General features: G+C 38.0%; 1 protein-coding gene across 4 annotated transcripts in view; it reads left to right on the forward strand.

Annotated features, from left to right (window-relative positions):
- Positions 1-27,538, forward strand: part of TBCD (tubulin folding cofactor D) — a 132,142-nt gene that overhangs the window by 50,903 nt on the left and 53,701 nt on the right. For all 4 annotated transcript variants that reach the window (XM_087750716.1, XM_087750714.1, XM_087750717.1 and 1 more), the window contains exons 15-18: positions 5,820-5,976; positions 15,606-15,663; positions 21,148-21,177; positions 24,647-24,732. In XM_087750716.1, the coding sequence (XP_087606842.1) occupies positions 5,820-5,976; positions 15,606-15,663; positions 21,148-21,177; positions 24,647-24,732 (331 nt within the window). The remainder of the gene's footprint in view (positions 1-5,819; positions 5,977-15,605; positions 15,664-21,147; positions 21,178-24,646; positions 24,733-27,538) is intronic.

Raw genomic sequence — 27,538 nt, forward strand, 5'->3', positions numbered from 1 at the left:
ACTTCTGCAATGTGTTAGTTTCATTGAAGAAAATTTGAAGAATAAAATTATTGTTCCTTGTATTGATACTTATAACTGTGTTGAAGCTTCATAATTCATTAATTGCGATGTTCGTAGCTGCTCCTACAGTGACACTGTGTTCAATACTTCCTTCAGTAATAGCAGATATCCATTTTTTGGTAGTATTTTTTTCTTTTATAATTCTAAAATAGAAGGTTTTGCAATACATATGAATTGAGAAGGCTTCTCTGCATAAATGTCCATATCAAAATGTAAGACTTATCTAAGAGGTAACATTGGATTAATCTGTTTTAAGAATGGCATATTTTAGTTTTAAACTAAATTTAGACAATTCTTGTTCACTTGAGATCCAGTGAACAAATCTGGTTTAAATGAAATAGGGTTGACATGAAATTTTGCAATTTTCTTGTGGAGACAAGACCTAAGGCTAAGGAACAGGTTTTTGTTGTTTGTTTGTTTGTTTGTTTAATTGCTGTATTTGTATGTTTTATATGATAAACATGGCAATAGATAAAAAAAATGACAATCTGAAGTTAAAGTAACATAGGGCTCCTGTGTTACAGTCTAGGTTTGTGTAAAGTATATTTTTAAAGGTACTTTTTTAAAGGAATAGTGTGAAGCGTTTTTTATTTAGGTACATGGGACCTTTCAGTTTACAATGTCTTCCGTAAGTTCTCTTAACTAGTTCTGTAGTGTTAGCACCTGCACCTGAAGGGTGCTAAGCATCTGATTGTTTAAAATCTGTCTTTAAAAAGCAAAATATCTGTGCAACCTGTCTCCAGTAGGAGGAATTAAAAAAAAAAAAAAAATCTGTTGTTTGTAATGCTTTGAAGCCTGAAGTTGTTTCTTTATTTTCATAAGGCTTGAGCAAAGAGCTGTGTTGCAACCTGCAGTTATGTTGTTAGGTAAGGCAGGGCGGAGTGCAGCAGGTGCTTATTAATACCTCTAGGCTACAGGTAAAGGTGACTGTATTTTCTTGAGCGTTCACAGACCTAAACAGGTGGATATTGTTTTAATAATTAGGTTGAGAGTGGACACTATTTATCCTCTGCTTTTAATGGCCAACTTTTAATGTAGATCTATGAAAGAAATGGTAACTTTTAAAGTTAAGCAACAATTCAGGTGGTCTCATTGAATCTCCCAGCCCACTACTTTTAAATAAAACAGAGAAGTTTATAATTTCAAAAGTAAAAATTTGTCTCCACTCTTCCAAACTAAAATAAATTTCTTCTGGAAGGTTGTTTTTTTTTTTTTCCCCTAAAGCTTTTTTTTATTTGTGTTTTTATGAGAAATTGGGTTTAGGTATGAATTCGACATCATCTTAAATCTGAAAAGTTGAAGCAATATCGAGCAGAACAGTACAACACTGTGACCACACTGAATGTTTGAGAGGTGGTTAGAATAGTGAATTGAAATTAGATAACAGATACAAAATCAGAAGCTGACTACAAAGCTTTGAACTTCATTGCTGCTCTGGAAGAGTATGAATAGGAACAGTTTAAATCAGAGAAAAATGTTAATTAAAATTAAACTTAGTATTTTGTGTTTAGACTGAAGATGAAGAGTGTGTACATGAGATAACATGGACAGGGAATCTGCCAAACTGTGGATTAGGAAGGTCTTTTATAAAAGATCTGTCAGCTACAGCGGACTGAACACTCCGGATGGTTTTGCCTGTGCCGTTCCTTCAGACTGCCTTCTGACACTGCAGGAGGCCACAGCAGAAACCAACCTGCGCTGTGTCTGAAGGACTCCAGGGTAAAGAACGAAGTAAAACCTGGAATTTTTGGTAGTGTTTCTTTTGGGTTTTTTATGACTTTTAAACACCAGCAGGAAATGTAATGCTGGACTCCCTTTTTCAGACACACAAACATTTGTCAGGAGCAATTTTTATGTTTTATTTCCCATAGTCCACAGTTCACCAGTGAATATTCTACCAGTGACAGCATGAAAACTTTAACAGATGACCCCTAGACAGTACTTCCCTTGTTGTAGTATTTGTATTTACTTAGCCCTTCCTGCTGCATACTTCACCTTGTTTTCCCTGTTTCTCCCACCTTCTAAATGTTCACTTTTATATCCTTCCTTTGCATTATCTCCCTTTGCTCTCCAGCCTTGCAGTCATGTTGTTTCTCTTGCAGCAGCAATGCTTTGAGTCCCAGACACAGGACATCAAAGAGGTGTGAGTCCAAAGGCCTGCTGCGAGATCGTGGGGAGAGCTTGACTGAGCTGCTCAGCGTAACAGTGCTGCTGTTCCTGGCCTTGCCTCGGTTTCTGCTGGCACAGACCCCTGGCTGCATCATCTCTGTCTTTGACCCTAATAAGCCAGCTGCCATGTGGTATTGGCCCTCCTATTTGGGAAATTAGTGCCCTGAATTGAAAAAAACTTGTGTTTTTTCTTTCATACAGACGATACAAATGTGAGGAGCTGCTTGTGGATCCTTCCTCCCCATTTCCTTCAGTGCACCGAGAGGAGAGTGCACTCTCAGCTGTCTAAAGTAGCTGGAGCAATCACCCTCTGCTGAAGGAAATTTGCAGCAGCCTTGCAAAATTGCCTTTGGCGTCTGTTTTAGTGTTCCTGTAGAACCTGCTAATTCCATTTTTTTCATCAGTTGATGCAGCATTTTCCAAAACAAGCTAGTCAACATTTTTAAAGACTTTTATTGCAGTTTCTTTCGGAACTGGGAAGTGCCCAAATATCCATCCATCTTTGCTATATCATTGCTCCTGAATGGGAATTGCTTTTTTTCCCATGTAGTGCTTGTGCTCTCAGTAGTCATATCTTGACCATCCCTCTGATTACTGCTTTATTTTTTTTAGTAAGTTAAAATGAATTTAAATGGCATTTTAACACTTTCCTTCTCCAGTTGTGGTGCATATTTTTTCGTTTAAAGTAGCAGGCATACAGTGATGAACTGTACATTGAAGTTTAATTATTTTGTCATTATATCCATTCAAGTATATCCAGATACAGTTTGCTAATGAAATACGGTTCAGTGAGCCCATTTCGTGTTCAGTGGGATCACCTTTTGACAATTATTTTCTAAGGAAAAAAGATACATTTGATAAATCCGATACAAGAAAGAAAACTGAGAGAGAAATTGTTTCTTTTTTTTTTTTTTGAGAGGCTGTTTTTTCTACAGACATTATTCATTTATTAAAGACGTGCCATCTAGAGAGAGATGTATTCAAATTATATATCTGGATTTGCAGATACCAAAAGAAAGCCCTCCGGGGGGCCTTGCATACATATAGTATTTCTTAAACTTGTGGCAGTATGTTACTAGAACCATGTAAGAGTATTCTTCTCTAAGTTTCTGGAAGCTCTCTTATCTGTAGAAAAACATTATTGACTTCTGCAGTGATGGGGATATAAGCATGAAAGTGAAATCGTTAATCTGCTTGTTTTCCCAAGCTTATTTTTGTCACTTCCTTATACCAGTACCTGTGTTAGAAGGCCTTTGTGCTAAGGCAAAGGAAGATCCCGGAATCTTTACTTCTGTTTTACTACTCTACTTTCTCTGATTTTTCCAATATGATTAAAAAAAAAACCCAACATACTCAGTCCAAAGTTTCTCAGGTTGTCCATTAAATCAGGAAACAATCCTTGATACGTGCATTTCTAAGAGCTGCCTTGGGTAAGATAGCTATCGTATCAGTTGATTTTTGGATCGTGATTTGTTTCATGAACACGGGTAATGCCACTCTGCTCCCAGAAGGAAGCTCTGTGTTGTGGGGTATGTGTGTCATTAAAGAGATCCTGACACTGTCAGTCGAGGATGATTTTCTAGGTCAGTGAGGAGAAACAGAATATTCTCAAGACTACACAGTATATTATTTCCATTCAGAAACACGGTGTATTCCTGCTGCTGATTTTTTCCAATTCCTGTAACTAGTTGGATTCATCACGTGTAACGTTAATAGTCTGGGGTATAGCTTAGTTTCTGTCAAATGATGTCCTGTGTTTTAGTGTTCCTCCCTGTCCTCACCATCCCAAATAAACATGACTGAGAAATAAAAGGCACCTTCCCAGGACGGCTGTCAGCTGCTTTTGTCTTGAATCTCTCTACTGGGCCTCATGAGACAGCACTTGCAGATTTGGCCATTGGAGTCAATTTAAGGGCATTTTGAGTACGCTCTGAAGTGCGGTGCATGATTCCATACTGCTGTTTAGGTTGCACATATCTCCATCTTACTTTCTCACTGTTTAATAAAAACTGATATGTTGATGAAATCAGTATAATTAACGTGACTGATAGGAGAAAAAAAATTGACTTTTTTTTTTAAATACTGTTTTCCTTCATCAATGGCTTCCAGTCTTGCATTAAATCATTCTGTGCTGGCGAAGAGGCACGTAGTCATCACCGTTGTTTTGGATGTCTAGGCAGAAATGAGAGTAAAGCCCATCTGTTTGCATTTCTAGGTTACATTGCAGTTTTATACGTATTCCGTGTTCATGATCTGTGCAGTTTGGCAGTGCTGATAGGTTCAAGCTTAAAACACTGCAAGGAAGTCGCTCAAATTAACAGCTCTACGGGGAATAAAATATCACAGCTTACTTGCTTCATGCAAGAATGATGTCGAACGTGTCGCTTTGCTTTAAGATTATGCAAAAGCTGTACTTAAGTCCCTTTCAAGATTGGTATATTGATGATTCACAAGCATTGTTAATTCAGAAGAATTTGTCATATTAGGGCTTGTGTCATGATAAGTGTTGCCTGCTAATAGATGGATACTGATTCTTTTATTTTACGGTAGTTACAATACTGTATTTCTTAAGATATATTTTTTAGTGATACATGCTGCTGTAATATTTAAAGTCCAGTACTTTAAAAAGTGGACACTTTAAAATTTTGCATTTTAAAATTACTTTGACTTCTGAACATGTATCGCTGAGTAATAAATTATATCCGTGCTACTTCTTATGTAACACACTTGCTTTAATCCTCATTGAATGATATGTGAAGGAAATAAAAAAATAAACTGCTACTGACAAGGAAACAAAATAGTGTATTAAAAAAAACAACTCTTCTTTCTAATCAACTTCAAAATTAGCACGTATTAAGAGCCATGCTTTCTTTTCTTTCCGAACACGCAACTCCACCCCGTGTCTTTTCTCTAATGATCACTGAATGCTCTTACACCTTTTTTTAATACCTTTTTTTTTTTTTTTGGATTCACTGTATGGTCCTGTCCTGGTTTCGGTTGGGATACAGTTAATTTTCTTCTTAGTAGCTGGTAAAGTGCTGTGTTTTGGATTTAGTTTGAGAATAATGTTGATAACACACTGATGTTTTGGTTCTTGCTGAGCAGAGTTTACACCAGGCAAGGACTTTTCAGTGCCTTGTGCTCTGCCAGGCGCATAAGAAGCTGGGAGGGGGCAGAGCCAGGACAGCTGACCCCGACTGGCCCAAGGGCTATTCCATACCATATGGCGTCATGCTCAGTATATAAGCTGGGGGAAGAAGGAAGGGGGGGACGTTCGGAGTGATGGCGTTTGTCTTCCTAAGTCACCGTTACACGTGATGGAGCCCTGCTTTCCTGGGGATGGCTGAGCACCTGCCTGCCGATGGGAAGGAGGGAATGAATGCCTTGTTTTGCTTTGCTTGTGTGCACAGCTTTTGCTGTCCCTATTGAACCGTCTTTAGCTCAACCCACGAGTTTTCTCACTTTTACTCTTCCGATTCTCTCCCCCATCCCACCGGGGAGGAGTGAGCGAGCGGCTGTGTGGTGCTTAGTTGCTGGCTGGGGTTAAACCACGACAGGTCCTAATTGTTGCTTTTGTATTTTTTTACCAGTTGTTCCTGTCATTTTGAAAGCGCTGACATATGACGAGAAGAGGGGGGCATGCAGCGTGGGTTCCAATGTGAGAGATGCAGCGTGCTATGTGTGCTGGGCCTTTGCTCGTGCTTATGATCCTGCAGAACTGATACCGTTTATTAATCAGATTTCCAGGTAAGTTGTAGCAATAAGAAACTGAGCTACTTACAGTTAATTTTTAAAATCTATTCAAAATTAGGAAGGAGCTAGAAGTTAATCTAATAGTCTAATTCTGTATCTTCTAGAAGTTAATAATCTAAGAGTCTAATGCTTTAAAATATTTAAAATTGGATATTGACCAGAAGTGATACATCCATTTAGGGGAAATACCTTCATGCTTAAAAAGTAGCTGGCGTGTCCCATATAACATGGATGAAATCAATTGATCTCTGGATATTGTTTGCCAAGGAATGGCTATTTTTGTTTCTCTATGATAATTTTTAATAAAATTAATTGATTCATGCTAACAGATATGCTGAATATCTTAAAGAATTGAATATGGGTGGGATGACAATGACATAAACAATCCTGTTGCCTTTCCATGTAATTATTGACGTCTAAAATTTCTTCCCGTTGTGGTATGATGCAGTTTAGCTTTCTGGATTGAAACGCATCTAAATGTTTCCTTATCAAGTGTGATAACTTCATTTCCTTCTGTTTATCTGTCATAACAAAACCAAAGAAAAATCCATAAAAACTCACTGTAAAAAGATTCAGAGAAATTCACGGAGGCTTTGGGTGGGTGGGGGTGTCGTCTGTCGTCTGCTTGATCACCTGCTTTATGGTTAGCTCAGCGAAACAGATTCAGGAACTTTCAGAGGATTTGGAACCTTAGTGCAGTAGAGGTAGAAATAACAAACCACTCTAAAATTGGGGAGTTGCTTTGTGGAGTCATAAAGAGCTGGAAATATTACAAGAAGAGAAGACTTAGGGAAGAAGTTACTCCTTACCTGTTCAGGTGAACACTTGTTTCTAATGATCCAGGAGTTTTGGTACTTTGTCAGATGGGTATTGTGCAAAGAATATAGCATGTCTTTATTGACCAGCTTACAACTTGCAAGTTGAGCACGTTAGGTCTAAAAGAATAAACTACACTTCAGCTCTTCTCTAAAGAGCCGTTTTGGAGCCTCCTGGTTCTTCTGTACCATTTACAATTTCCGTTTTGAAGTGCTCCAATTTAAAGATTTTTTTGAGTAATAAAATCACTTCCAGTTTTTGAAAGTGGTAAGAGCTTGAGCTCTACACAGTGATTCTGAATTCTTAGTAACATATCACTTTTGAATAATGGAGTTTATATTATAACTAATAAGACATTTTAGTTAACAAATACACGACAGAATTTTTTTTCTTTTCTGATCCCTTCTGTTTTTATAGAGCACCCCAGTCCAGAATGACCACGGTACTAAACTCTACTTACAGTTGAATGGAAACACATGCATGTACTTCTTTTTCAGTCGTTTCTGTTTCAAAAGACTTTCAAAAGCCAAATTTTCAAAAGATTTCCAAATAAAAATCTGTGATACTGCAATGGTGGACTAGACCTTGATGCAGCTCTTCATTTAATACTGATGATCTTTTTGTAGATACAAATTGGTTTTACCTTTTTCTTTTTTCTTCCGTCTCATGCTTTTCTTCCTATTTGCTCGTGGGATTCTCTCTTTAGCATTTAGTCTTTTTGTTGGCAGCACACTGCTGACATTTCAAGGTGTCTTTAATGGGTGATTTGCACTGCAAACACAAAGAGGTAGCTTCTAACAGTTTCTTGGCAGACTTTTAGTACAACCATTGATAGCAGCAACTCAGGCATCCTATTGTCCATCGGAGGGGTTTTGATCAGTAGTCGTTTAGTATTATCTTTTTAAAAAGGAAGAAAAAAAAAGTTTGGACTACACTGTGATTTGTGGTCCTGGATATCTGGTTAAATTTCTAGGGGCTGCCTTGCTTCCCGATTGCTGACAGGACTATTTCAATCTCATCCAAAAAGTCTTGTTTGGAAACACAGGATTACTTGCTTAGCTCAGCAGTTCCCAAAGAATATGCGACTTTTTCTTTCTTCTTTAAAACCTGTTTTTAAAGTTCTTTGGGACAGTCTGTAAGCCCTACATATCCATTTTTATCCCTTGGTGCTGGTGCACTGTGCCCTTGCTGGTCTCCGCTGTTCTTCGTCCTTGTACCCTCACCTTCCAGTGCTGGTCCTTTAATGCAGGGTCACACAACAGTGTCTCTTATCTGTGTGGTACTTGCTCCTGGGGTTTTCTGAGACCTTCATAAAATCTTTCTGTCTAAGAACCTGCTGTCAAATCTCTTAAGGCCAAACACTGTTTTTTTCTTTTTTTAAGCTGTCATGTCTTTTCTCCAAAGTGAGCAGACAAAAAAATTCTAAGACGTCTTAGCCTTGTGTCTCTGATAAAGCAGTTTCATGTTGTTTTGATGATGTTGCATCTACAATAGCGTAGATACTAAAGGAGAGGAGTCTTGTAACGCCAAGCTGTGCTAGAACATGATGCCATCCACTGTTTCTGGATGACTTTCAGAAAAAGAATGTGGTGCTCCAGAATAGACCCGCTTCAGTTAAGCGTGCTAAGAAATAGTGATATTTGCCATGGTGAGTTATTAAAGAAATATTTTATTTTGAAGGGTCGTATTTAGTTCCCCTCCAGCTGAGTTCATGGTAAATTATATATAGTATGAAATTCTTAACATAAAGGTACCTAAAGATGTGTTTGCACAGTGGAATAATCATGTGATTACATCTTGGGTTGTATTCCTGTTTTTCATCTCGCCAGCACAGGTAATGGTAGCAATGAAGACACAGTGACACCCATGACCAGAATGTTAACAAATGTTTCTAGCAGGCTATTATCAGCTGTGCAGCGTTATTTACTGCTATCTTTATATTCGCAGGAATACATTTATATTCTTGCTGCGAGCAAATCTTCAGGTTGGGTATAGCCATACCAATACTAAAGTCTGGTTCAGAACTGGTGCTTTTTGTAGATTTGGTCAGCAGCCTTATGAAAATAAATCCTCTGCTTCCATCCTCTGACTTAGCTGAACAACTTTTAGCTTTCTTTAAGGTCTGGCAAGCTTGTTCCTTGTGAAACTTAAAAAAACCTACGTGTGAGTGTGTAAGCCTTCCGTTTATCAGAATTCTGATCTGTTTATCAGAATTTTTCTTCTGCTCATGATGCTTTGAGCAATATATTTCTTTTACTCCTTTCACCCTACTGTGGTGAAACAGCAATGTTGTTCTCCATACGTTAGATGCAAGCTCACCATTTTGATTTTTCATAGTTTGTGGTATTTTGTTTTACTGCCACAAAGCTGTTAATGGGAACTTGTGGACAGGTATGAAGGAGGTTATGTTTCTTTTAGCTTTCAGACTGTTCTGGAAACGAATTCTTCTTTTCTTTTTAGGAGAATGTCAAGTGAAAATAATTGATATCTTCTACCTATGGCAGTAATATCAATTAACACTGTGGGTATGCCAGCTACAAGCTTCAGTTGTTTGGAACAAGTTGGTGGAGTGGAGAGAAACACAGGGTGGATGGCAAGGGGAAGCTGAAAATTGCTTACGATCGGTTGTAAGGTGTTGTGGTTTGTATATGCTTAGTTTTCTAACAAAGCTGCACAGTATTTTAGCAAGTATTAACGCTATATTAAGGCTTTATTTAAAAATCTTTGTAGTTACGTTCGCCATACCTTTTCGAAATATAATCAACTCTTGAAGGTAGAATTGCCACTCCAAAGAGAAACGGTGAAAAAAAATATTCAAATAAAGTATGACACACAGTTTCACCTATTGTGTCAGCAAGCTGATAATTACATACAGCTTTTTTTTTTTAAATCTAGCCTTAGGTGTGTCACTGTTTTACTTAAAGAAGAGTCATACTTCTAGCCACAAGCAAATTGTTGCTACCCTTAAAAAATGCAGAACTCAGCATCTTGAAACAAAGTACATAATATCCATTGTGAGCTGAATTACACAGCAAACCCATCTGCCTATGTAAGAATACAAACTATTAGATTCTTATAGAAAAATAATGAATCGTTTACCTGAAAGGAAAATACTACCGCCTTAAAAAAATGTAATGACCAATTGCGATCCTGAACTGTTTGCTTCGTCTTGGTGCTAGAAATGGCAGATGGTTTCTCCTTCATTCAGAGTCTTTAACGCTGCTCTCGAACTGGCTGGAGGAACACAGATAATGCTGAACTTGGAGCATAAGTAGCTGGTTGCTACACTCAGACTCGAAAGGCAAGGCGGTCGTTGTGGTAGAGGAAGCGCACTGGTGGTAACTAGAAGCTGTTGAGTTAAACAGTGAGCTGCTTCACGTCATGGCCTGTGGCAGGTGTTAGTGTATCTTGTCGGGAAGGTCGCTTGGGTACCAAAATACAGAAGTATGCTGCTTAGACTGGGTCCTGCCCCACGACCCATTCAGGCTGTGGTACCGTAGTTACAAATTAAAGCAGAGGGGCAATTTGGTGCTGGGTTCCTTTTTTCCTTTTCTTGCCTGCAAAGGTGTATCATCGTGTAATGGAAAGGCATTGTTGTCTGTGTTTTCAGTAGTCAAGGGACATAAATATTTCACTTTTGACTAGTGAAAAATCACCTTAAACTGCATAAAATCGTATTTTTTTAGTAAAATTTATGACAATGTTTTAAAAGAAGTATCTGTCTCCATATTCAGTGATAGCTGTTTCTTCTCTGCTTTTTTACATATGTTCTGTTATTAAGTGATGAAACTGTCAGAATATTGAAGTTACAAACTTAGATTGCTGTCGATCGTAGATCAGCTCTTTTCCTTCCTGACCCTACCACTCTTCTTTTAAGAAAAAAAGAAAAATGATAGAGAACACTTATTAAAAATACTCACCTGAGAGTATTTCTAATAGTACTTGCTCTTGTTTTTACGCCTCAGTATTTTTTCCCTATCTATATTTCAACAAGATACACTTACATTTGCTTTTTTAAAGTCTACTTAAACTGGTTTCTAAAACCTTGCCGGATCTATTCAAACTACAGGACCACAAAAAGAAAATTCTTGGCAAAGCAGATGAAACTTCACTTTTATTGCAGGATAACCTACTATGTTTTGAAATGCATGTACTGAAGTTGCCATTCAAGCGTATCTGTAGCAAAGCGCTACTTGACTGAGATTTTTTTTCTCTCCCAGTCTCTACGTGCATGCTCTCTTTTTAAGCTTACCTATGAGGAAAGTTAAACATAATTTAATAACTTGGAAATACAGGTAATTTGATTCCTGCCCCCTTGGGTGTGGAAGTTACTGTCTGTAAAGTGGCAGGTGCACGCTAAGAAGCTGAGCTGTTTTGTTTAAAACCCAAACAAAAAATAAAAGGGAAAGCATACTTCTACTCTGTTACACAATTATAGCGATTAAATTGTTGCTGGCTATCTTAATTATTTGGAACTGTTGCATAGTCAGAATGTAGTTTCATTTATCTGTCATTCGATGGTGTAGGTAATCAATAAACGAATCGTTATTTAGAAAGATCTAATTGCTCTCTCCCGTTCAGCAGAATACCAGTACAAATCGTGCGTACAGTGTAGGAGTGCAGGCGGCTTTGTCTTCCCTGCGGTGGTGCCTTGTTTTTGAAGATGGGGGAAAAAAAAAGGAAGGTGTGGCTATGGATGAATGATGTAGCTTGCTCCAGGGCAAGATTGTCCTGCAGAATTGGGGAAATCTGAAGCATTGCTTTGAGCTACATCTTGTACCATGATGAAATATTGAGAAGAGGTTTCTTCTTTTATGTATTTGAATGTTGCCTTCAGAAGAGAGTTGTGTGCCTACTGCGTCTTGCACTTGTGTAAAGTTATTTCCTGCAGGGGCATCATATGCCTTTTTTTTCTTTCTCTTTTTTTTTTTTTAATAGCAGCATTTGTAATTCCTGTTCTAAGCATTTTCCTTACTGCTCTTTTCTACATGTGTATGTATTGTACTTTCCTCATTTTATCCCAAAAGTTTGGGACTGGAATACCACGCTGACCAGTGTAGGACACGGGGTGACCAGCAGAACGTGTAAGAGCTCGCTGTGGGCTGGGCTAGAGGGACCGTGACAGTATGCAGTATAGAAGTGGGACTGCTCACTGCATTTCGTCCTTTCTTCAGACCTTCTCCTTGCCTAGATGAACAGGAGGAATTAAATCAGACTGGAGTCTGAAGGGCTTTTTCCCCTAGCAGTGCTGGCTGAAGCAGGCTCTTTTCCTTGCTCCTTCACCTGCGCTGCTCCCGCAGTTGAGCATAGCACAGCTGTGTGTGATAAAGTGAATGGGGGAGCTTCTCTGGTTTAAAAAAAAAAAAAAAAAAAAGATAGCAAAAGAAAAATGAATTGAGCCTAGATCTGTCTTCATCATGCAGCTCACTGGGTAGCCATTCCCGGTGGGGGACTGGCGTGTCTGAAGAGGTGCGAAAAGGGCTGTTGGCAGCAGCGGCTCTCAACAGACTCGGGTCTGCCTCTGGTCTCACCTCCTTTTTTAACTTGCTTGGATTGTTCAAAGCCGTTTTGCTTGTGATGATGATTATGCCTTCCCTTCCCTAATGTATAGCAGGGAGGAGAGTTTTCTGTCCTGTTACAAGTTAGACTTTTCCCCTTTTTTGGGCTCAGGAAGGAAATTTTGGGTTTGTGCCAAATTGGCAAGAAGCTTGAGAGTTTATTTTTTTTCTTCCCGCAGCTTCAGGGTGGTATGCTTGAATTAATAGTAGCAAATTCTCAGAGGTTAGCAATAGGATAAGCTTCTTGCTGCTTGTGACTAATATAGACTAGAAGTGCCTGCTACAGGTGATAGAGGAAATTCCGATTTATTGTCTGGTACATCTGGTGCTTGTAAGGAGAGGGTAACCTGATATTTCTGTGTTCTGATGTCTATCACCTGGCTGGCCTCCGCTCTCTGATTCTTTCGGCCTTGTCCGGGGAAGGTAATGAGATCAGCGCTGGGCTGAGGGAGTGAGCCGCTAACATACTGGGTCCTTTTAACTTTCCCTGAAGCCAGCTAAGTGAGTACCCGGGGGAGAGCGGAAGGGATAGGGAAGAAAGGGAGAATTATTAGTTGACTGATAGAATTGCAACTTGCTTTTGAGAGTCCATTTGTGTTTATTGTACGCTTAACTGCTTGTCGTGCATACAGGCTAAATATACCTCAAGGAACTACAAAAGGTGTCTCACAGACACTGCAAGATGCAAAGCCCGTCTTTGCTCTACCTGTTAGTAGTCAGGTGTGGTACGTTTCAGGCAAGTCAAGACATGATCCTTTAACTAGCCTAAAAAAATATCCCACTTTGTTTGACATAAACAGTTTCTTTATGTTAGGAAATCCTGGTGGAGTATCACATAAACTCCCACGACAAAGCAGACAGGTGAAGACACCTTAGACATGTTTCATCTCAGGCATGTTGCTTTCCTTGCTAATCCCTGTGTTACGGCAGGCTGTGCCTGCATTTTCAAATGGGAACTAACTTGAAAAAATCATTCGTGTCATTCGATATGTTTAAAATACTTCTATTAAAAGGATTAACATAAAACAGTGACGAGAGTATGATTTATTAATATAATGGGGCGACGGGGGCAATGATGAAATTCCTGGGGTTTTTTTGTTTTGTTTTTCTTCAACATGGTATTCAGTTGCAGCACTGAAGAACTCAGGTGGCATCACATAGACAGTATGTTGTTATGCTGGTTTTACTTATACACGTTTGTCTTAAGGTAACAGAAGAATAAGAAAAAAATGGAAAAGTACAATTTGATTATAAGCTGAACTCTTCTGTATAATAACCTGAAACTTTTCCATTATATTTAATAAACCACATTTTACGTCTAAATATGAAATTCAAAAAGCAGTATTTATTCTCCAGTGATGGTCTTTTAACATTTCCAGTTCGAAAAGACTGCATAATCTTTCAAATCAGTATGTTAATATTTACTGTGTATGTGCTTACACTCATCCCTAAGTGTCCCTTTCGGGCCACTGTCGGAGACAAGACAATGACTTGGAAGGATTTTGGTCTGACCTGGCACAGCTCTTCTGAAATACTCTGTACCACTTAACTTCAGGGTACCTTTGACACAGTAAGGGCAACACTGGATTCTGAGCTTTCTGCCTTGATGCGGGTTTTTTTTGGTGTGGGGTTTTTTTTTTGTTTGTTTTGTTTTGTTTTTTTCCTCAAGAGAACAATATTGAACTATTGCATAACTGACAAAATAATGTTTTATCTCCTAGTCGGTGTAATCGGAAACGTCAGGCAGAAATTTGCTTCTTTTTGCTTTCCAGGATGATTTTAATCCAATTCCTTACTTTTGAATGTTCTTTTCTATAATTAAAAGATTTATGGGAGCTATTCATATCATTAAAACTATATACTTCTTAAATGTCCTTTTAAAATTATTTTTAACTTTCTCTGTATGCCAGAGAAGAAAATTAGCAAACATGGCATGAAGACGATATATTTGACCCAGCACTTTTTCAGCAGTTAGCCGCGTATGCCGCTTCCTAATGGAATGCTTCCTAGACACGTGCTCTTCCAAACGCTGGCGTTGGGGTGACCTTTTGTCGTATAATCACCTGGTGTCTTTGTGGCAGAGAGAGGACTTGCTCATGCGAGTAGCAGTAGGAAAGCATTAACTGTCTTTAGAACAATTTATTGGGCTTTATTCATTCTTGCTTTCTGTCTCTTGTTTTCTTCAATGGAGATAAACTTAAATTACACAGGCAACATTGATTGTGCATTTCAGCGAATTTTAACAACACGGTATTCTTTGCTGTAGGAAACCGATAGCTACTACCCAGGGAAGTTTGATATTATCAGTGTAATTAATATCTTTATGCTAAAGCAAAGCTATCGTGGGTTTACTTTTCAGCCAGTATTTATTTCCTGTTTTGCCTGGAGTCAATAAATAACGTAATGAAGAGTTTCAGAGTTTGAAAGGAATAATTTTCTGCTTGAATGATTCTCCTGAAGTGATGTTTGTTTGTCACTGAAGTTAATTGAATGCTGGAGGTGGATTACTAAAGCTGTAGACTGTGTGTCCTGGGATATATTCTCTCTCTTCTGTTGTGTAGCACATCTTTTAAAAGCAGTTCTTTTGAGGCAGAAGAATTAAACTGCAGGGTTACCAGATTTCACGCACAAAGAAATAGTTTCGTATAATCATGCCTCTGTATCTACAGGTCACCTTTTAAAAAAACTGCTTTGCAATTTATCTTGCAGGCCACCTTTTTGCAGGATTTGCATATTGTTTTCTGATTTTTTTGTTACTTACAGGATGTGATTGTTCTTGTAGAGATAGCTGCAAGTTTCCATTGCTTAACTTTTCGTTTTGCTTAAGCCTTACATAAGACTTGCTGTGCATTTGGCTATTGAGAAACTGTATTTCCAAGTTTGAATTTAAAATTGCACTGTATGAGTCTCACATTAGAGACGATAGTTATGTCCAAGTTTTAAAATCCTGCTGTATTTAAAATAGAAAACCTTTCTATGCAGTTAAACGTATTTGCATACTTCTTAAATTGCTTTGATACAGTAGGATGGCAGTTGTCTGTTTATGCCTTGGAAAGTCCACAGCAAACTAGAGAAACAAGGAAGTACGTGGTTATTTCAACTCAAATTTTAGTTTAGGCTTGTATTTATAAGTAAGCTTCTTGGAGGAAATGCTACGTGTTCTGCTCAGAAGTCTAAATGTTGAAATGATGGCGTTACACATTTCTTCTCCTATTTTTGGTACTAATACTCATGATTTTATTTCCTCAGTGCATTGGTTATTGCTGCAGTATTTGATCGTGATGTTAATTGCAGAAGAGCTGCTTCAGTAAGTTATCACATTCTAGCTTATATGTTTCTGTTATTTTTTGTTTGTTTTCATTTAATTTAATAATTTATAGACTTAGCTATGTAGAGCTACAGTATATAAGCAATATATTGTGTTGTGAGCAAAAAAATGTTTTTTTAAATCCTTAGAAGTATGCTGTGAATTTAGATTTTAAGTAATATAATCCACAGATCCACATCTTGATTTATGGCCACAGTTCACAATCTGCTGTATTGTTGTCATGATGGATAAAACAGAGTATCTAAGAGAGAGCTATTTAGCATTTTCTAGTCACAATATCAGAGACAAAAGGGTCATTCATAATATACAAGCAGTGTATTTTTTTCAAGTCACCAAGCTGGTAAGTTTTGTGAAATTGTACTTTTCTAATTGATCATCAACTGCCACTCTGTAATTGTGGTAAGCTGAAAATTTTTAGAATAATATCTCCCCCTCTAAGATATTTTCAGTTATTGTACAAAACCCTTTCCATAGGACTGGGAATTTTTAAAATAAAGTGATAAATCCATTAGGCAGATATTGTTATCTAGTTAATCGGACTGACACCAAAGTATATTCCATGGAACTTTTCTGTAGAAAATACTTATGCAGTTGAGAATTGAAAAGAATGTGTGATTGTTCTTAAGAGAAGGGAATTTATGGAGGAGAGATTATAGAATTTGAGAAGAAGAAAGAATGAACATCTTATCTTTAAGAATTTAAGTCAGTGTGTTGTATATATTGAACCTGCTTTCTTAAAAAAAAAAAAAGTATGACTTGTGTGTTTCAACAGAAAAAACAGATTATCTTATGTAAATGTAAAAAACCCCACCCTATAACTGTATTAACTCAAACACAGGACCAAACAATGTCTGTCAAAGAACCCAGTCTCTCTGTTCCCGAGAATAAACTTCACTGTGACTGCATTAAAAAAAAAAAGAAAAAAGGCAGTCTTTGCAACATGCGAATCAATTAACAGGTCTGTCTTATTTTTTGACTGAAATTTGGAAAGCTAATGCATTTGTAACAGAAGAAGGATTTCTCAGGGATACCTGGATAGCATCCTTATTTTTTCTAGCCACACCTCTGCTTGAGAGTTTAAGCTGTTGAATGAAGCTGCAGCATAATTGCTGGAGAAGTGAGTCAGTTGCTTGTGTAATCGTATCACAAATCACTGTGTCTAAATAGGTTAAAACCAAAGCATGGAAGCTAAGATGCTGTAGGTCGCTGAGGACGGATAGAACATATTCTTCGCAGACTATACAAGTAACGAATATAAGCAATGCTACTTTCCCCCCAAACTTCAACTCCTTAATTTTAGAAACTGTAGAATTTGCTATTCTTGGCTAATTTAAGTCACTTTATTCAAATGAAATCCTTAGAGGAAAGCAAAGGTAGCTTTGCTTTCCTGAGAACTGCACAAAACATGAAGGAGTGTGGACGGTGAAAAGTGAACTATTTATTTGCTCTGTAGGAATTGGCCTAGGAATCAGCGGTAATATATATAAGAGGAGAATTCTTTTTAACATGATTGCTACTACAAGTGTGCTGCTTACATTTAGTGGCTTGTTCTAGTTGTCATGTGTAATCTTCATTATGTGTCTACGCTTAAATGTAAACCGATAGTTTGACCACAAAATATGGTGCTAAAGCAGATACGTTTACTAATGCTATAAGCTTAGTGCAGGTTGTGCTTCCATATTTCAAATGAGTTCGAAATACACTACATTTTCTTTTCGCTTTCCTCTTCTACTTTAGACCAAGCTATCGAGCATTCAGCAATTCGGTTATCTCCAGTCAAATTAATTTTTTCATTTGTACATTCTAATTTAGAGCTGGTCTAAATTTGGAATTGCTGTTTTGATGGATGGTTATGAAAGTACTGAAACCATTTTTCTTATTTTAGAAAGGCAGGCAAAGAAATATTTTGTGTTTACCGGGCATTACTACAATTTTGAAGAAAAATACCTGGGAGTCCTAATTATTTCCAATCACTACTACAGTTAAATACATATTTAAATCAACAACATGTTTTACTAGATTTTCCATTTATTACAATATGCAGAGCACCAATGCAACAAAATAGCATATAGAGATATTTTGAACCCTGAGGTTAGAGAGAATAAAACAGAACTGTTCTTTTGAAGCTCCAAAAGCATTCTGAGCTGACTTGTGTAACTCTTCCATGAATCATCGTTATAAGGAAAAATCACATGAATAGGTGATCTCGGATTGGGCTCCATTCAGCTCTGACATGTTAAAGAGAGGGGTTTTTTTCCTCCTCTTGGTTGGCTGATAGTTTTTAAAATAATGACTTTGAGAATGTTTTAATAGTTTTTCAGTTTTTGTGGGAACAGCAAAGCATTCAGGTTACAATGCTAGTTGCTCATCTTCGTTCTGATATCATGGGATCTTTAAATAAAGATCTTTGCATCCAGTCCAGAAGGGGATTGTGTGAGAAATGGAAAATTATTCTGACAAAACAAATGAAACATTTGGCATCTTTTAGGAATTTGCAGTTGTTTGAAAGTACGATTGATATCGTTACATTTTCGGTTATTGAAAATCTCTTCAGTATTATGAAGAAAAATCTCTTGTGAAACAATAAAGTGCTAAAGAAACAAGAAGGGAATTCTGTCAACATTAAATGAGCTCTAGAAAATTGCCTTTTCACTTGGATAAACAATATGTTCCATTATTTTCATATTTCTATTTTACTTTCTCTCACAGAGCTTTAACAGAATAACGTTGTGGGGATGGTTTTGTAACTTTTTCTGTGCAACGTACTCCTTCCCACCCAGGAAAAATAATTTACCTTATCGCATTTTTGTTGCTAAAATTGGGATTAGGTGCTGTTCTCCTAGAACAGTAATGTGTTTTAAGTTGTCGCAGCTGGAACGTGCATTGTCTACAAAGCCTCCTTAAATCAATAGTGAAATCTTCCGAATATAACTCTAAACACTCTAGGGTTCTGGTTTTACATTTTTCAGGTTTTGTTTTGATATCTTGGGTTTCATTGTAAATGTCCCCATAATTGATTGCAAACTTATTTTCAGAAGAAGCACCTTTTAGCTTTTTTTTTAAATGCACAGCAACAATGCTGAAGCAAAGAGGTTCGTGGTGATGCATACAAACCTCCCTCTACCTCAACCTGTGAAACAAGTTACTGTACGGTTTTAGTCTGCAACTGGCAAATTTTCTAGCTACTGAGCTGTGTATACAGGAATTTGCTAGTTACCGTATTTCTCTTCATACGTTTATGAATTGTAAATTCATAACACAAGCGTGAGAATCTATAACAAACTGATTATTTTTCTCCAAGGCTATTAAATTGAAATTGTCAACAAATATATTTATAGTAAGGCAATACTATCATCTATCTTTGTAAGCAGTGGTTAAAGTTGTATGTTTTTTATAGATAAACTAATCAATTAGGTGTAAATTGACATGTAAATGGGATGTTTAGAATACATGAGATGAATGCTCAGTGTTTTTGCCATGCTGCTGGACTATTTCTTAGATCTGATGGTTTTTCTAAGTGAATTAAAAAATGAAATGGTGATATAGTGGTGGAATTTTAAAATTCCTACATTAAGTAAACAAACTGTGTGAAATCTTTATGTACAATAGCTGTTTTGCTGCAACATTGTCTGTAGGCCCCTATACATACTTTTCCAATTATTTTGCCACAGTATATTTCAGTCCTGGGCTTACAGATGTATTGTAAGTAGAATAAAACTTTCACTGGTTTAAGACCAGGTTTACGTTGTTTGATTTTGTATCAGTAAGGCACTCGTACTGAGCGGTACATTTCTAAAAGAAATTGTAGTGCAGGGATTAAACTATTCAGTCCCTTGGATATGATAGTTGAGAGCGTCATCCTTGCTGAAACCTCCCTATGCTGGGTAAAAGGGTCTATAAAAGGCAATTTAAAAAGGGGATCTAAAGCTAACCTGTATGTAAAAAGAAATAAATGATGCAGGGTGACACGAAACGATGCCCTGGCAAATCCTGACTGGAGTGTATGTTGGTTGAGAGGTAAGCAGTGAAAAAACCCATGTCAGAAGCTGGGTTACAGCACGCAACGAAGAACAAGCGTAGGGCATTGCTGCAGCTCATGTTCCTGTTCTGGAAGGCTGCTTTATGTGTTGCCCAAGGGCGTATCTCCGCTGCCGCTGCTGTGGAGGATAGCCCATGCACTTCTACCCGAGGCAACCCTAAACTGGTTAGCTCGGGGCCACTGCTGGCAGCGTGGCTGCAGCTGCGAGCAGGCTCAGGTGGGCTCCGAAACCCGCCAAGGTGGTGGGTAAGCGGTTTAGAGTCAGCCTGTGCTACGTGTCCTGCAATGGATACGCTGCGAGCAGGAGCTGAACTAGCCCGGGCAAGTCTACAGGAACTGCAGTCATTATCCTAAACAGACATAACCTCAGAAATGCACTAAGGGACTCGGCTTCATTAGGGCTTGCTCCACCTGTGTTCTGTGAGCGCTTGCTCCGTACGTAGAGTATGATACCCTGGTGAGCTAACTTCACCTTTTGTTTTTACAGGTGGATTACCCCATGCGTACTCTATTTATGTAGGAAATACAGAAGCTCTGTCTGTGGCGTTTTCAGTAAAGATTGGGACTTCTTCCCTGTGTGTTAAATATCAGTTAGCTGTCAGGTGACAGCTGCTGTCCAGCGCTGGAGATTTGTGTTTGTAGACAGAGTGACATTCCCCAAGAGAAGTGTCCAGATAATGATGATTTCTCCTTTCTGAAAAGAGTTAAAATTTACAAAAGTTTTTATTAATACTTATGATTATGTATTCTTTAAAGGAACGAAAAATTGGCTTTTTTGAGAGAAGGAGAAAATTCAAGTAGGGGGTAGGGAGTTAAGTAGGTTTTATTCTGTATACCATACAAGTAGAGAGATTAACTTTATGGTTGTATTCATTCCATTTTGCAAGATTTTGAGTTTAATGCAGAACACAAGAAACATACATGAATTTTGTCTTCAGGTTTTATAATTTCAGTGTTTCAGCATGCTTTCAGATGTGTATCTTTCAAACAAGTATTGTGTTCTCGATACTTCTTGTCTGACGTTTTCATTGACAAAGAATCAAACTTTGCCTACTATTAGCAAATTATATTGAAGTAGTCAGACAAAAGTGAGCGGTCTCAATTTCTGTTGTCTACAGGTATTGACTTTCAACTCCAGTGTGAAGCCCTGTGTCACTACTCAAAAGCACTCTTGTGGGTGTGACTAGCTTAATAAACTTGCATTCTTAAACTGCTGTCATGCAACATAGAGCTTTAAGAACACCAGAACATGGAGACACAGAAACAAAAAAGCCCTGTGGGCTTGTTCTACTGACAAAGCTTACTTTATTTAAAAAAGAAAAGCCATGGGTCATTTATATTGTTGTGTATTTTGAATTCATCATCTGGTGTTTATCAGAAAGCAAACCTGACTCGTTTTGGTGTGTTTGTTCTCTGTTCCTTAGGCTGCCTTCCAGGAGAATGTTGGGAGACAGGTATGGTAACTTTCCTGAATCTTCATTCATTAGTGCCTTGGAGGTTGCTGTAAACGTGTAGTGCCTAAAATCAAAATTAGACGCTGTGGCTTCAGAGAAATTGAGTAAAAGGATGTCACAAAATAATTATTTTCATTATCAGCAAACAGGTTCTTGTGGAATATTTTTCTGAGATGTGACTTTTATTCTAGTATTCTAGAACAGAATTCTGGAAGAAAATGAGCTTTCTGGTAATTGTAAGTCATTCTGAAAAGCAAAATCAGCAGGTATGACGGCCGTTATACACCTTGCAAACTGCAACTCTCTTAAAACAGGAAAAGCACAATTTTTTGGTTATTCTTTTGTTTCCTTGACTTCCTAGTTTTCACCAGAAGTGGAACAGCTCAAGTGTACTGCACAGTCTTTGCTGGGGTTGGTGATACAACGATGAACTAGGCTTAAGAGTCTTCAACTCAGTATTTGGTTTTGCGTGTTGTACCGTGATGCTACCATCTAGATATTTTGACAAATCTGTTACTTTTGGAGGTACCTAAGCGCTTTGAAAAAAAGTATTGTGGTAGGTTCCTATGTAACTGAGCAACATTTAAGTAGTTAAAATGCTCAAACAACTTTGATTTGCAATCTTGGAGGAGAGGGAAATAGGGTAAAGACTTGGATTTCAAAGTTTCCTCATTTCTCATCAGGAACTAATAAAGGTGAATATACAACTTAGAGGGGAAAAATGGTTCAGTGGTTCTTGTGACAGAGCAGGGCATGTGAGCATGGTTAAAGCAAATTTTATTATCAATAAGCTATTCTTTAAGGGATCTTTGTTAAAATGCTGTCTAGCTTTCCCTGATATCGTTCCTGAGGATCTCTATGTTACGAGCTGGGATATCATTCCTCTAGAGCTATAGGTCTTAAGCAATGTGTCCATAACTGGTGCGTGTATTTCTAGATAGAATTAGGTTAATAGCAGAGAAAGGGTGCAAGAAGACTCGGAGGAGGAGGGTGGGTATTTCTGGTGACCTGACCCAACTAGGTCTGTGATAACTAGAAGCCAGCGTGATTCTTCCTGGGTCTTCCCTGCTGCCCTGCAGAGGTTAGTCACCGCGCAGCAGCTCAGCCCGATGCCACTTCGTGAGGTAGTGATGAAGTAAACACCTTGCGGTGACTTCAGTTTCAGGTGAGATAGGGCTCCTGGGTGCTGCAGGTTTAGAAACGCTTCCATGTTGCAAAAGTCTTGTGGACTGTTTTGTTTCTTCATCAGAGGGGTACAGTCTAAGTTAGTTTGCAACCAGAAAGTTTGCTTATTGATTCTACTTTGACACAAGAGTCAAATTTCTCAGTGTTGGTAGAACACACAACAATTTCAGCTTATATGTCAGCACGTTAAGGAGGAGTTTGCAGGGAAATAGTAAGTTTTCATGGCACGAAGAATGCTATCAGTCTCCAGCTGGTTCCTGTAGAAGTTCAGAAGTTTTACTTACTGAACCATTCCTTACTGCCTAGGAAAATGGTTACTTAATCAGTGGATACACCCTCTGTAGTTCTTTACCTGGATGTAACGTGTTGAAAGAGACACCCTTTCTCTGAATTGGAAGGAGCTGAAGCATATTCGGCCTCTGAAGGAACAACGCTGATACTCAATAGGTGGAGAAAGGAGTTGCCCTCGCTTACTTCCTGGTTCCCGCCTGCTCCACCTTTGCCGTTCCACGTGTCCCGAATCCCAGGGCTTGCTTTTACGGCCTCAGAAAAAGAAGCCATTGCAACTTACACTTCCTGTAACTGAAAACTGAAAAATTGGAAGAATTTTTTTTTTTAAGCATAAATCACGAGAAATGCACATACTTCTAAGACAAACTTTTAAATTGGAGAAGTAAGTTTTTAGTGTTTTGACAGAACAGAAACTGTTAGCTTTTCCTCTGAAGTCTGTCTCTCCCATCGGCCACGACCTCTGTACTCTTGAACTTGGTTTCAGGAATTTTGCTGTCTCACTGACGTGCACTGCAGCGCCGTGACCTTCGGTGAGATGGCATCAAATTGGCACACTCACAGCCAAGTAATAAATCGCAAGCTCCAACTATGAGCTAGAATTGAAATTGTTTAGCTGTGATTTTCCTTATGTACAGGGTGCATTCTCATATATTTAATTGTATGTCATCTTGTTTGGCTATAAATCACACCGAGGTGTTTCTCATGTGTGTGTTTTTCTCCCTAATCAGTGTTTCATCAGGCTTTTGAAGAGTACATTCATTTCACCATTATTAGGGCTTGCAGGTAGTCTCTTGGATAAGCCATAAATATTCCGTCTGTCCTTCTTGGTTCAGTCAGATTTCAGGCCTTGTTTTTTTGGACGGTTGGCATTATGCTTCCCAGAATAAGACCTCCGCAGTAGCTGACCACTTCTCACTGCTTGCAATATACCCTTCTTCAATTATTCAGGCTTAGATCTAGAGATATTTTCTACTATTTTTGCATGGCTGTATCCTAATGTGGAAGGGATGAGTGAGCTGTAAACAAACAAAAGCGTATCATATCCAGAACCTGTACTTCCACATAGCCTTATTGCTTAAATATCATATGATTGTCCCTTTTGTAAGTGAGCGTAGTGTCTTTCAGTTGGCTGTTTTCCATTCATACTTAATTATGGCTTGTGGAGGCTATGCTGCCTCCTCCATTCCAAAACACAGTCGTCCTGTGTAATAATACATTAAATCAGTCATAGCCAATCAAAATTCTGGATATCTGAATTATATTGCTTATATAAAAAGGCAAATTTTTAGGTGGCAATTGCATATTTAGAAAGATAATTGACCTTCTAAAACCAGGATTTTTTGAGCAGTGATGTCAGAAGTGTGGTACTTCTGTAGGATTCAATGTCTCACGCTTTGCTGGGAACCAGTCTTATTTTTAAAAACAAACAAATGAACCCCAATTTTTTAGTTCATTAATAAATAAGACATATATGTATAAGTAGAAACAAACAGAAGTAGTTGAACTCCCATGTATTCTACATGTGATGCGTTCCTTGGCGCCTAAATCTCTAATTTTATACTTCATAAATCTTGCAGCAGATACTTGTTCCTTCACATAAACTGAAAACATGTTTACATTTATCTAAACCTTCTCTTAGAGAAATCATTTTTTGTGTACATAAATAGTCATACATTCACCAAATATATATTTGGATATGACTTGAAGGTGTTAAAATAGCTGTTGCATAGTTTATTACCTGCTGCTATTTACTTTGACTGTTTATCATTGACTCATAAGTGAAGCTAGATATTTTGCTGCTTACGTATCCAATATCCTTTATATCTTTAGGACAAGTGATTTTACTATAAATTAGAAATTAAATTGTAGTTTTTCAGTGCTTGGAGAGTAGTAGGAGATTTGTTTTCAATAACGTTGCCTATTTGGAAGCTATTTTACATTTTTAAAATAATAATTTCTTATTTTGTTCTCCTCTTCCCTATGATGTTTGTAGGGCACTTTTCCACATGGCATAGACATTCTAACTGCAGCTGATTATTTTGCTGTTGGTAACAGAGTTAACTGTTACATGACTATAAGGTAAGTTTTCAAGCATTAGTTTTCCTAAACATGAGGGACCTCTTTTACATGATGAAATATTTATCTGATTGTTTCACCTCACTGATCATTATGCTTATTACTGTTGTTTTGAATAAATGAAAATTTGATTTTTCTTATTTCTGTATCAAACTGCTTATTATACGTAAGACATGGTGAAAATGTGACCGTGATTTCCTTGCTGACATGGAGGAAGCAGCCAAGAGGCAATATTTGCAGGTGTCACAAAACTGTCTGAGCTGGTCAAGATTAGAGAAGATTAGGGGATTTTGAAGAGTTGCATTAAAAGGAGAAGCTGTTAGGATGGCAGATAGACTCTGATGTGGGTGAAAAAATAAACTAATACCCATTTTAAAAAATACTTTGCACAAGTTGTTGAATTTGTGGTCTGTGTGTAGACCTTTAACTTGAGTGCTTATATTTTCCATAGATAGCCCAGTGAAAATCTAACCACAGTATGCAGTAGTGTTTGAAAAAACCAAACTGATCACTACGGTGTGGAGTCTGCAAAGAATGTCATGGGAAATACCGAAACTGGTGTGGGGATGTTATAATAAATCTTGGAGTAGTGTTCTGTTCTGGTCAGCTATCTGAAAATACAATAAAGCTGAAGTCAGGGGAATTCAGAGGCAAGCTGGGTGCACAGGATGACTAAAATGAACATAAGATTGTGCTTCCTCATGAGAAGATGACAAAGACTGAGGGCTGGGTTCTAGCTTTAGTTGTCTAAGACAGACAGTCTAGCCTAGGTGTCTAGCCTCTCTCCATAGCCAATGCAGAGAGACAGGCACCTACAGAAGGTGATTCAGACCATTTTAAGATAGGTCAGATAAATTGCCCTGTGGAGTTGCATGTTGCTCAGAAGCCAACAGGTTAGAAAGGCTTGAAGAGATTATATTTGTGGGGAACAGAAATAGCAAACAGGTGTATGATGGTTTATGCTCTGTTGCCAGCTTTGTGACTTCCAGTGAGCAGTTTTTTAAGATAATTTGCACTGGAACCCTCTATCCTGTCCTCGACTATTTTTTTCTTTTTTATTAATCTGTCCACCTCCGCGTTGTCCCTTTTGTGCATAATCATTTCAGCCTGTACATATCTTCACCTTTTGCCTACTGTCGTTCCTTCTGGGGTCCACACCCTCCTCCTACACTCTTGCCCAGAGCCTCTCTTCCCCAGAGCTCCCGCCTACTGAGCTGGGATGGGGAAATGCAGTGCCTTGGTATTCGATGCCGCTCTAGATCCGTAGAGCGTCAGTGTGAGTCTGGCAACTCTGGCTTTTTGTACTAGTAGAAAATTGAAAATATTCAAAATTGACAAAGCATTTTCTCTCCTTTATAATTTTGGCTTGGAGACTAATTATGTTCTCCTTACTTTTTGAGAGCTGAATTGTTAATTTATTTTTTTTTTCCCCCAAATGCTCCTTTACTACTCCTTTCATTGTGATTTCCAGGGTTTTTGCAGGAGTGTTACTTATCTAAGTGAAAATATTTTTACTGTTGATTTCTTTCCTCCACTCTTCTGCCTTTCTTTAAATTGTGCAACAGAAAGAATAAATTTATAAATTCTTTATAAATAATCTTCTGCTGTTAGTAGCATGATTCCTTGAAACCATGTTCAGTGTTATTAATCAAACTCTTCTTTGTAAAGTATTTGTCATCTCATTCATTATATTACTTTTAAAAATCTTCACCACTTTGCTTTTTGAGCAGGGTGTCATGATTTGGTCAATACTTAATTATTTCCTTTTTTTTGTCTGAGTAACATCAAAGGAAAAGTACATAAGCATTTATTTGGCTGCATAGAAAACATGTATCATTATGATGCGGTAGGAAGAATGGACCTTTCTGATCGGTATGCCTTAAGGTGGTGTAATTGTTTATGTAGCTGGAAAAAGCTGCTTGAGGTTCATATTCCAGATCTAGAATCTTCAGCTGTCCTTCCCCCACCCAGATAAAACAATCCTGCGACACTTTGTCTGCCAGCGTAATGCCGCTATATGAAAGGAGGGTGTGAAGGTTGGTACTACTAGATTCCTTTGAGCAATAAAAGCCCAAAAAAGAAGTGTCAGTTTCTACAGCTGAATTTGGTTTTGGTTAATAAATGATGATATATTCTTGTAGAGAGGCAGTAGCATATATATTTTTATATATGGAATGGAAGGTAGAGGAAACCCATTTTGTATGAACTGGGAGCAAAGAGATGATGTGATTCCAGGAGTTCTGGGCTTGGTAAAAGCAGAGTTAAGGAAGAAGCTTCTTAATCTTGGTAGAGTGGGATACAAAAATCTTACCAGCAACATTATCAGGAAGGCTAGACTTGTGTCCGAGGCTACGTGCATTAAATATTCAGTAGGGTACAAAAGATGAGGACTGTAGTTAATGATAGTTATAAACTGAAACTGAAAGTGGGATTGGGCTACAGACATGGCCCAAGAGATCAACTTTGAGCTGGGCAAGGAAGTTCAGATTAAAATGGCTGGAAAGAATGGTGAATGCTAAAACTAGGACCCAAAAAGCAACTGCGAAGACGAGAGGAGAACTCAGATATGGCAGGGGAAGTGTGTCTATTATTGTGTGTTCTTCCAGAACAGGGAAAGGAAACGGAGAGTAACGAATGTTATCATTTCTCTGCTGGCATCAACAACCAGTTAAACCAACTGCCTAATCCCCCTCTAGGGCTCACAGCAGGAGTAGATAGTACTTCTGTACCCTGCATTGGCTCAAGTGACTGAGGTCTGTGCTGTGGATTTAAGGATTCCTACTCTTCTGATGAATTACATAGATATCAG

The sequence above is a fragment of the Nipponia nippon genome, unplaced genomic scaffold (assembly GCF_047370975.1).
Source record: "Nipponia nippon isolate SJK-2023a ecotype South Korea unplaced genomic scaffold, ASM4737097v1 scaffold_14, whole genome shotgun sequence".
Lineage (NCBI taxonomy): Eukaryota > Metazoa > Chordata > Aves > Pelecaniformes > Threskiornithidae > Nipponia > Nipponia nippon.